This window comes from Cherax quadricarinatus, chromosome 24 (assembly GCF_038502225.1).
Source record: "Cherax quadricarinatus isolate ZL_2023a chromosome 24, ASM3850222v1, whole genome shotgun sequence".
Classification (NCBI taxonomy): Eukaryota; Metazoa; Arthropoda; class Malacostraca; order Decapoda; family Parastacidae; genus Cherax; species Cherax quadricarinatus.
In genome coordinates, this window is record NC_091315.1 from 633,341 (window position 1) to 645,481 (window position 12,141).

Consider the following 12,141-nt stretch of genomic DNA (forward strand, 5'->3'; position numbering starts at 1 on the left):
CCTGAGGGTTTTACTGTGTTTAAGATTGCACATATCCTGGGGTTATTACTGTGTGTAAGACTGCACATATCCTGGGGTTATTACTGTGTGTAAGATTTCACATATCCTGGGGCTATTACTGTAAGACTGCACATATCCTGAGGGTATTAGTGTGTGTAAGACTGCACATATCCTGGGGTTATTACTGTGTGTAAGATTGCACATATCCTTGGGTTATTACTGTGTAAGACTGCACACATCCTGAGGGTATTACTGTGTAAGACTGCACATATCCTGAGGGTATTACTGTGTTTAAGACTGCACATATCCTGGGGTTATTACTGTGTGTAAGACTGCACATATCCTGGGGCTATTAATGTGTGTAAGACTGCACATATCCTGGGGTTATTACTGTGTGTAAGATTTCACATATCCTGGGGTTATTACTGTAAGACTGCACATATCCTGAGGGTATTAGTGTGTGTAAGACTGCACATATCCTGGGGTTATTACTGTGTGTAAGACTGCACATATCCTGGGGCTATTAATGCGTGTAAGACTGCACATATCCTGGGGTTATTACTGTAAGACTGCACATATCATGAGGGTATTAGTGTGTGTAAGACTGCACATATCCTGGGGTTATTACTGTGTGTAAGATTGCACATATCCTGGGGGTATTACTGTGTAAGATTGCACATATCCTGGGGCTATTACTGTAAGACTGCACATATCCTGGGGTTATTACTGTGTGTAAGACTGCACATATCCTGGGATTATTACTGTGTGTAAGACTACACATATCCTGGGGATATTACTGTGTAAGACTGCACATATCCTGGGGCTATTACTGTAAGACTGCATATCCTGGGGTTATTACTGTGTAAGATGGCACATATCCTGGGGCTATTACTGTGTGTAAAACTCCACATATCCTGGGGTTATTACTGTGTGTGAGATTGCACATCCTGGGGTTATTACTGTGTGTAAGACTGCACATATCCTGGGGATATTACTAAGATTGCACATTTTTTTTTTCAACAAGTCGGCCGTCTCCCACCGAGGCAGGGTGACCCCAAAAAAAAAAGATTGCACATATCCTGGGGATATTACTGTGTGTAAGACTGCACATATCCTGGGGATATTACTGTGTGTAAGACTGCACATATCCTGAAGGTATTACTGCATAAGATTGCACATATCCTGGGGCTATTACTGTGTATAAGATTGCACATATCCTAGGGATATTACTGTAAGACTGCACATATCCTGGGGATATTACTGTGTGTAAGACTGCACATATCCTAAGGTTATTACTTCTCTACTGAGCCAAGACTGTATCCTAGGACAGCATCATTTGTTTTCTTCTTCAATTTACATTATTTGAAAGATGTGGAAAAATGTGAAGCGTTCTAACAATTTAACCGATAGTAAAGGTTCCTTTACCTTTAATAGTTATGCCTGAGGCCATGTTTTCCTGATGACAACCTGGTCAACCAGACTCTTGGTGATAGTAGCCCAGATGCCTACATACCTATCACAATCTGGCTGATCAGACACTAAGAGTCAGGGAGGTCTACCTGTTACATGCAGGTAGTGAGGGAGGTCTATCTGTTACATGCAGGTAGTGAGGAAGGTCTACCTGTTACATGCAGGTAGCGAGGGAGGTCTACCCATTACATGCAGGTAGTGAGGGAGGTCTACCTGTTACATGCAGGTAGCAAGGGAGGTCTATCTGTTACATGCAGGTAGTGAGGGAGGTCTACCTGTTACATGCAGGTAGTGAGGAAGGTCTACCGGATATTTGCAGGTAGTAAGGGTGGTCTATCCAAATTTCGTTCACCCTAACTTCGTTCCAGCAGTATTTCTAATATCCATCAGTGTTGAGGTTTTCGAGTATAGGACTGTGAGTGTTAACACATTATTCTGTGTGACTGCAGCACCCTGCTTCCACAGGATTTATTCAACACCTTCCTTAATTTTCACAGCAGTAAGTTATTATTGCAGTGAACAGATTGAGAACCAGGCCTTCAAGTATCCCTCTCTCTTCTCCATTAAATGAGGGACTTGAGCTAGAGCCCACCACAGCCATGCTGGTGTGGGATTCATCTGAAAAACCTACATTTTGTATGGGTTGTAGTGTGTTCAGCAGAAGTTTGTGGTTACAGGAAAGTGGATAAAGGGAGGAAAGAAGAACAGTGATTGGTGGAATGATGATGTAAAGAGTAGTAAGAGAAAAAGTTAGCATATGAGAGGTTTTTACAAAGTAGAAGTGATAGAAGGAGGGAGGAGTATATGGAGAGAAAAGGAGAGGTTAAGAGAGAGGTGCAACCATGCAAATGAAAAGCAAATGACAGAGTGAATGAGATACTATCAAGAAATTTTGTCGAGAATAAGAAAAAGTTTTGGTGTGAGATTAATAAGTTGAGAAAGCATAGGGAATGCATGGATTTGATAGTTAAAAATAGGCGAGGAGAGTTATCAGACAGAGAGTTAGAGGTATTGGGAAGATGGAGGGAATATTCTGAGGAACTGCTGAATGTTGATGAAGATAGGGAAGCTGTGATTTCGTGCGCTGTCCAGAGAGGTATAATATAATGTAGGAGTGAGGAAGAGCCAGTTGTGAGTGTGGGGGAGGTGAGTGAGAGGGTAGAATGAGACGTGGTAACACAACTGGAATTGATGGGATTAAAACAGAAATATATAAAAAGCAGGTGGGGATATAGTTTTGGAGTGGTTGGTGCTTTTATTTAATAAATGTAAGAATAAAGGTAAGGTACCTAGTGACTGGCAGAGGGTGTGCATAGTCCTTTTGTATAAAGGCAAAGGGGCCAGAAGAGAGTACAAAAATTATAGGGGAATCAGCCTGCTGAGTATATCAGATAAAGTGTATGGTAGAGTTATTATTGAAAGAATTAAGAGTACGACAGAGCAGGATCGCAGATGAACAAGGAGGCTTTAGGAAGGAAAGGGGATGTGAAGACCAAGTATATACAGTAAAGCATAAAGGTTAACAGTATTTATATAAGAGTAAAGAGGTTTTTGTTACATTTATGGGTTTGGAAAAGGCCTATGATAGGGTATAGAGGGGGTAATGTGGCAGATGTTGCAAATGTATGGGATAGGTGGTAGGCTACTGAGAGCAGTGAAGTTTTTATGAAAATAGTGAGACTCAGGTTAGAGTACATAGGAGAGAGGGAGATTATTTCCCAGTAAAAGTATTCCTTAGACAAGGATGTGTGATGTCACCATGGTTGTTCAATATATTTATAAATGGGGATGTAAGAGAAGTGAATGCTTGGATGGTGGCAAGAGGTGTGGGATAAAAAGATGAAGAATCTAACACAAAGTGGGAGTTGTCACAGTTGCTTTTTGCTGATGACATTGTGCTTTTGGGAGATTCTGAATAGAAGCTGAAGAGGTTGGTGACCAAGTTTGGAAGGATAGGTAAAAGAAGGCAATTAAAAGTGAACATAGGAATGAGTAAGGTGAAGAGGATAACAAAAAAAAATTAGGTAATGAAAGGTTGGATATCAGATTGGAGGGAGGGAGTATGGAAGAAGTGAATATATTCAGATATTTGGGAGTGGACTTGTCAGCAGATAGGTCTATGAAAGATAAGGTGAATCACAGAATTGATGAGGGGGAAAACGTGAGTGGTGCATTGAAGAGTCTGTGGAGACAAAGGACGTTATCCATGGAGATAGAGAGAGGAATGTATGAGAGTATAATTAAGCCAATGGTTTTATATGGATGTTGTGGCATGTAAAGAGTACGTAACTTTTATTCAGCACATGTATACACCCTCATTGAAAGGCTATGTCCCCTAACCAGTGAACCGGTACTAGGGTCAGACAATGGGGCCCCGTTGTTCGATCAGTACCCAGGTTCAGCCAATGAGTAGATCGTTCTGGCAATAGCAGAGGTGTTGTGGGCACCACCCGCCTGTCTGCCCTTGTCATTTCCATTCTAGAGCTGGTTGAAGCACGGTCTGCTCTCTAGTGGCATCTATTCTGCCTTGCTTACTGTGGCATGCACTAATACCTATTGTTCTACATAGTGTATATAGTGTACATACTTCTGTTCTTACTTGGTGAAAGGATAATACAAGTCAAAAGTTTTTCTGCTGTGTTTGTTTTGCTCCCTTTACACCCAGGATAACAGGCCTATGAATTCCTGGGTTGTAATAGATATGAAGCACATGTGGTGAATGTTGCAACAATGAGAAAGATAGAGGCAGTGGAGATGTCATGTCTGAGGGCAATGTGTGGTGTGAATATTATGCAGAAAATCCAGAATTTGGAAATTAGAAGGTGGTGTGGGGTTACTAAAAGTATTATCCAGAGGGCTGAGGAAGGGTTGTCGAGGTGGTTTGGACATTTAGAGAGGCTGGAATAAAACAGAATGACGTGGAGAGCAAATAAATCTGTAGTGGAAGGAAGGCAGGGTAGGGGTCAACCTAGGAAAGGTTGGGGGAAGAGGTAAAGGTGGTTTTGCATAAGAGGGGCTTGTATTTCCTGCAAGCATGCATTAGCGTGTTAGATAGGAGCAAGTGGAGACGAATGGTTTTTATGACTTGACATGTTGTTGGGATGTGAGCAAAATAACATCTATGAAAGGATTTGGGGAAACCGGCAGGTCGGAGGTGGGAAGTACAGTGCCTGCACACTGAAGGAGGAGTGTTGATGTTGCAGTTTTTTAACTGCAGTGCAGGCACACCTCTGGCAAGACAGTGATGGAGTGAGTGTTGATGAAAGCGTTTCTTCTTTTTCGGGTCATCATGTCTTGGTGGGAAATGGCTGACGAATTAGTAAAAAAAAAACAGTATATGGTCTCCATACATTTTCTAGCTCAGTTATCTCTGATGCTTTGAAAGATGCAGCAAACACAGGACATTTTAGTGTCATAAAAACACTGTTAATTTGAACGGCACCATCAATAAAATGGTCATTCTTGTTTTGAAATGTCTCATATTCCAGCCTGTCATTTTCCTGGCTTTTACAGCATCCGCCACACTTGGTCCACTAAAATGACACATCATTGGACAATTATTCATAAGTCATTTAGTTGTTCCTTCTGTTCTCTGTGATTCTCTGTCTGCATTCTGTATGCTACACTGTACTTGTTTTGAATTCTTCAATCTTCACATATGAATGCAACAGAAATTTATCACCATAGAACAGTTTTTCATTTACCTACTGGAAAATTTTGATGACAGCTGATTATAATTTTTGTCTTTTCTACAAAAGTGACTTTTAGCTTTTTTAGCAAGGCCCTCAAAAGATGATACAAAACAATGACTGCTCTTATTACTTTACAATGAACTTATTACTTTACAATGACTGGGTTTTGTTTTACTTACTACCACTCTGTAATCTGTATATTAGAAACTTCACATACTTTTCCTGTAATACTAGCCTAACCTAACCTCACTCTCTGGGCTACCATTCCATGGTCACAATTGTCTAATACCTTTTGCAAAATCCTTGTAGATTGCCTTTCCCTTCCCAAGCCTCAGCGACTTTCTCATATGTTTTCTTGGTTGTGACAGCCATTATCTTCCTACTCTAAATCTACAATGACTTGGGCTGTGAAGGTCATAATTATCCATAAAACTGGTGCCTCAGCAACCCTTCAAATAAATTTACTGGTGAGTAAGTTTTGTCTTCACTCTGCTGGCTCTAACATTTAACCTGAATCTAAGCTCCTCTTCCAAAGTAAATTGAGTACTCATGCTAACCATAATTTGCATAATTTCTGAAATAAACCCAGGTACTGTGAGCATGTGTATTTCTCATCTGAGGTCCACAGGACTTGTAGGGTCTGCGGAGTTCATGAAAAAAATTACCTTGGTCTTCAACTCTCATAGCAGTGAAAGGATCATTGAAAACTGATACATGTATGGTTTTGCTTATGTCTTTCTTTTTACCAGTGAAAAATCTTCAAGTAGAGCATCAATATTGTAAGAAGCTTTTTACATGGACTCTGCACACATGAAAAAATATTTAGGATACTTCTTAATTTTTTGAATGCCTCTTTTGTTCCTTCTGTGTTTTTATCTGGGATGAATGACTTAGTTTCTGTTCTACATCAGTAACTTCTTGATGTACATTTTCTTTCTTTTGTCACATTCCTCTGCATTAAACAGTTCCACAACCGTTTCCTTCTTCTGTAAAGTCTTCGACAATGACCAGTTTTTAGGTGTTCTCAAATGGACATATTTGACACAGAGTTTATGTGCTTCTTCATACAGGTTGGGTGTCATTCATTGTTTAGGACAGTTCCCCAGGGAATACTTGCTACTGTAGCTCTTGTTTATGTTGTTCAAATCAGTTCTTGGATTGTTGAAGTTGAATTTACCAAGTCTGGCCTCACTGAGTTGACTATTGCTTAGGTTCTCTCTCTTCATCTACACATATTTAGGTTTTGTTTGACTTCAGTGATCTGATGTAAGTATTGGAGACTGTTCTCTCCATGATAACAGAAGGTCAAATCCAGTGTACTTTCCTTTCTAGTAGGTTTGGTTATCTCTTGGCTCAAAGCAAACTTTATGTGGTCTTAGGAGTTCTCCAGTATACACCTGTTGAACTAGAGAACTTCCTGATATAGTTTCTGGTATAATGGTGTTGCCTATCCATACACAGTACATAATTCATATAAATTTGTTATAAATGGAACATTACATGGTATTTTGATATTTTACCATGAATATATTACTGGCTCACTGTACAGACCGATATAAAAATAGCATCCCCTTCTCAATAACTCACCTATAGTATCACTATACTCCATAAACTCAATCCAGCCAAGAAAGATTTTTGCACACAGGATCAAACTACTTGTAGCTCAGTGGCAGCACCTCTGGCTTGCAACCAAGGACCTAAGTTCAATCCCATAAACCCCAAATACAGTGGTCCCCCGCTTTTCGTAGTTCCCGGCAATCGTAAAATTCGCCAATCATAGGGGTATTTTCGTATAAACATGGACTCGCTTTTCATAGGTTGACTCGCGAGTCGTAGTTCGTCCGGGACGCGTACGCACGGCGTGGGCCAGGGCAGCAGCCAGTCTGGCATTGTTTACCAGTGAGCGAAGGTCCCCTCGCGTGCTCCAGCAAAATATTTCATAATATTCCATTTATTTTAGTGCTTGCAAGTACTAAATAAGCTACCATGGCTCCAAAGAAAGCTCCTAGTGCCAAGCCTGTGGTAAAGAAGGTGAGAAATACGATTGAATTTAAGAAAACCATCATTGAACAATATGAAAGTGGTACAAGTGTGGCCGAACTGTCCAGGATGTATAAGAAACCCTACACAACCTTATGTTCCATAGTGGCCAAGAAAAATTAAATAAAGGATGCTGTTGTTGCAAAGGGAGTAACTATGCTGACAAAAATGAGATCACCAGTACTGGAAGAGGTTGAGAAGTTATTATTGGTGTGGATAAATGAGAAACAATTAGCAGGAGATACTCTTATGACTTCATTTATTTGTGAAGAGCAACACATCGCAGCTCAGAATCTTGCTGCAGAGGAGGAGGAAGAGAGATGGAAGAAGGTGCCTTCTTCAGAAATTAAAGAGATTTTTACTATGTGGGGTAAGATGGAAAGCTTTATGTGAGAAACTTCACCCTAACAAGGTTGTTGTAAGCCAGGTTGGCAACATGTACAGTGACAAAGTCTTGGGCCATTTTAGGGAAGTGTTAAAGAGACACCAGAAACAGAGCTCTCTCCACAGTTATTTTGTGAGACAGGACTCCAGTGACTCTCAAGGTGGTCCTAGTGGCATTAAGAAACAGAGAAGAGAAGCAACCCCAGAAAAGCAAATGGTACCTGAGGTGTTGATGGAAGGGGATTCCCCTTCCAAACTATAAACAATCCACTCTCTCTCCTCCTCCAGTCTCCCATACACTAAGAAGAATCTCCAATAAAGGTAAGTGTTATGCTGTTAATGTTTCATTCATCATTTCCCATTGTATTGTTTATGTACTACATGTATATTTCATGTTAAAAATTTTTTTGTTTTAATACTTCTGGGAGTCAGGAACGGATTAATTGTATTTACATTATTTCTTATGGGGAAAATTTATTCGTAAATCATAAATTTTGTTTATAGTAACGGCTCCAGGAACGGATTAATTACGAACAATGAGGGACCACTGTAAATGGAATGTTTGGGCATGTTTCCTTACACTTATTGTCCTTATTTGCCTAGCAGTAAGTCCAAAACTGGGTGTTACACAGCTGTTGTGGGTGGCATTCTGGGTATGGTAAGACATAAGGGCTAATCTCCTAAGACCTGTTGCCTCAGTTCACCTTAAAATAGGTAGGTACCTGAGAGTCAGTGGACTGGTGCAAGTGGCATCTGGGGAGAAGGTAATGTACCCTAAAGCTGAGCCATAAATTCAGCGGTGTAAAAATATGAATACTATCTTGGCTAACAAAAAGAAATGCAGTATCATTTTATTCAACAAACAAGTCAATAACAATGTAGTACCTTGTGCCAGGATATGGGCAGGATCTCAACACGTCCAACTGTGCCCATATCCACTGACTGCTTGAAGTGCGATGACAGCAACTGCTGGCCCAGCCTTCGAAAATCATCAACTGAAAAAATGGAAAAAACAATTTATCAAGCTTTTAGAACTGAAACAAAATTTTAGAGTTTATACTGAAGCCTTCATGGGGAAAAGGCTAATAAAGCTTAAAGCTTTTATTATTAATTATTATTATTATTATTATTATTATTATTATTATTATTATTATTTCAACAAACCGGCCGTATCCCACCGAGGCGGGGTGGCCCAAAAAGAAAAACGAAAGATTCTCCTTTTACATTTAGTAATATATACAGGAGAAGGGGTTACTAGCCCCTTGCTCCCGGCATTTTAGTCGCCTCTTACAACACGCATGGCTTATGGAGGAAGAATTCTGTTCCACTTCCCCATGGAGATAAGAGGAAACAAACAAGAATAAGAACTAGAAAGAAAATAGAAGAAAACCCAAAGGGGTGTGTGTATATATGTGCTTGTACATGTATGTGTAGTGTGACCTAAGTGTAAGTAGAAGTAGCAAGACATACCTGAAATCTTGCATTTTCATGAGACAGAAAAAAGGGCACCAGCAATCCTACCATCATGTAAAACAATTACAGGCTTTCGTTTTACACTCACTTGGCAGGATGGTAGTACCTCCCTGGGCGGTTGCTGTCTACCAACCTACTGCCTAGGATTATTATTATTATTATTCTTTTTAGGTAGTAGGTTGGTAGACAGCAACCACCCAGGGAAGTACTACCGTCCTGCCAGATGACTGTGAAACAGAAACCTGTAACTGTTTTACATGATGGTAGGATTGCTGGTGTCTTTTTCTGTCTCATAAACATGCTAGATAACAGGGATTTCTTGCTACTCCAACTTACACTTTGGTCACACTTCACAGACACGCACATGCATATAGTATATATACATACATCTAGGTTTTTCTCCTTTTTCTAAATAGCTCTTGTTCTTCTTTATTTCTTCTATTGTCCACGGGGAAGTGGAAAAGAATCTTTCCTCCGTAAGCCATGCGTGTTTTATGAGGCGACTAAAATACCGGGAGCAATGGGCTAGTAACCCCTTCTCCTGTAGACATTTACTAAAAAAGAGAAGAAGAAAAACTTTATAAAACTGGGATGCTTGAATGTGCATGGATGTAATGCGGATGACAAGAAACAGATGATTGCTGATGTTATGAATGAAAAGAAGTCGGATGTCCTGGCCCTAAGCGAAACAAAGCTGAAGGGGGTAAGGGAGTTTCGGTGGGGGGAAATAAATGAGATTAAATCTGGAGTATCTGAGAGAGTTAGAGCTAAGGAAGGGGTAGCAGTAATGTTGAAGGATCAGTTATGGAAGGAGAAAAGAGAATATGAATGTGTAAATTCAAGGATTATGTGGATTAAAGTAAAGGTTGGATGCGAAAAGTGGGTCATAATAAGCGTGTATGCACCTGGAGAAGAGAGGAATGTAGAGGAAAGAGAGAGATTTTGGGAGATGCTAAGTGAATGTATAGGAACCTTTGAACCAAGTGAGAGAGTAATTGTGGTAGGGGACCTGAATGCTAAAGTAGGAGAAACTTTTAGAGAGGGTGTGGTAGGTAAGTTTGGGGTGCCAGGTGTAAATGATAATGGGAGCCCTTTGATTGAACTTTGTATAGAAAGGGGTTTAGTTATAGGTAATACATATTTTAAGAAAAAGAGGATAAATAGGTATACAAGATATGACGTAGGGCGAAATGACAGTAGTTTGTTGGATTATGTATTGGTAGATAAAAGACTGTTGAGTAGACTTCCGGATGTACATGTTTATAGAGGGGCCACAGATATATCATCACTTTTTAGTTGTAGCTACACTGAGAGTAAAAGGTAGATGGGATACAAGGAGAATAGAAGCATCAGGGAAGAGAGAGGTGAAGGTTTATAAACTAAAAGAGGAGGCAGTTAGGGTAAGATATAAACAGCTATTGGAGGATAGATGGGCTAATGAGAGCATAGGCAATGGGGTCGAAGAGGTATGGGGTAGGTTTAAAAATGTAGTGTTAGAGTGTTCAGCAGAAGTTTGTGGATACAGGAAAGTGGGTGCGGGAGGGAAGAAGAGCGATTGGTGGAATGATGTAAAAAGAGTAGTAAGGGAGAAAAAGTTAGCATATGAGAAGTTTTTTACAAAGTAGAAGTGATGCAAGGAGGGAAGAGTATAGAGAGAAAAAGAGAGAGGTTAAGAGAGTGGTGAAGCAATGTAAAAAGAGAGCAAATGAGAGAGTGGGTGAGATGTTATCAACAAATTTTGTTGAAAATAAGAAAAAGTTTTGGAGTGAGATTAACAAGTTAAGGAAGCCTAGAGAACAAATGGATTTGTCAGTTAAAAATAGGAGAGGAGAGTTATTAAATGGAGAGTTAGAGGTATTGGGAAGATGGAGGGAATATTTTGAGGAACTGTTAAATGTTGATGAAGATAGGGAAGCTGTGATTTCGTGTATAGGGCAAGGAGGAATAACATCTTGTAGGAGTGAGGAAGAGCCAGCTGTGAGTGTGGGGGAAGTTCGTGAGGCAGTAGGTAAAATGAAATGTTAAAAGCAGGTGGGGATATAGTTTTGGAGTGGTTGGTGCAATTATTTAATAAGTGTATAGAAGAGGGTAAGGTACCTAGGGATTGGCAGAGAGCATGCATAGTTCCTTTGTATAAAGGCAAAGGGGACAAAAGAGAGTGCAAAAATTATAGGGGGATAAGTCTGTTGAGTCCTAGGTAATAGGTTGGTAGACAGCAACCGGCCAGGGAGGTACTACCGTCCTGCCAAGTTAGTGTAAAACGAAAGCCTGTAATTGTTTTACATGATGGTAGGATTGCTGGTGTCCTTTTTTCTGTCTCATGAACATGCAAGATTTCAGGTACGTCTTGCTACTTCTACTTACACTTAGGTCACACTACACATACATGTACAAGCATATATATACATACCCTTCTGGGTTTTCTTCTATTTTCTTTCTAGTTCTTGCTCTTGTTTATTTCCTCTTATCTCCATGGGGAAGTGGAACAGAATTCTTCCTCCGTAAGCCATGCGTGTTGTAAGAGGCGACTAAAATGCCGGGAGCAAGGGGCTAGTAACCCCTTCTCCTGAATATATTACTAAATTTGAAAGGAGAAACTTTCGTTTTTCCTTTTGGGCAACCCTGCCTCGGTGGGATACAGCCGGTGTGTTGAAAGAAAGAAGTCTGTTGAGTATACCTGGTAAAGTGTATGGTAGAGTCATTATTGAAGGAATTAAGAGTAAGACGCAGAATAGGATAGCAGATGAACAAGGAGGCTTTAGGAAAGGTACGGGGGGTGTGGACCAGGTGTTTACAGTGAAACATATAAGTGAACAGTATTTAGATAAGGCTAAGGAGGTTTTTGTGGCTTTTATAAATTTGGAAAAGGCGTATGACATAGTGGATAGGGGGGCAATGTGGCAGATGTTGCAGGTGTATGGTGTAGGAGGTAGGTTACTAAAGCAGTGAAGAGTTTTTACGAGGAGAGTGAGGCTCAAGTTAGAGTATGTAGGAAAGAGGGAGATTATTTCCCAGTAAAAGTAGGCCTTAGACAAGGATGTGTGATGTCACCGTGGTTGTTTAATATATTTATAGATGGGGT

At 40.2% G+C, this 12,141-nt stretch overlaps 1 protein-coding gene across 11 annotated transcripts in view; it reads right to left on the reverse strand.

Annotated features, from left to right (window-relative positions):
- The window catches only part of LOC128690789 (phospholipase DDHD2), a 247,367-nt gene that overhangs the window by 75,103 nt on the left and 160,123 nt on the right, over nt 1-12,141 (reverse strand). For all 11 annotated transcript variants that reach the window (XM_070088148.1, XM_070088146.1, XM_070088144.1 and 8 more), the window contains one exon: nt 8,472-8,581. In XM_070088148.1, the coding sequence (XP_069944249.1) occupies nt 8,472-8,581 (110 nt within the window). The remainder of the gene's footprint in view (nt 1-8,471; nt 8,582-12,141) is intronic.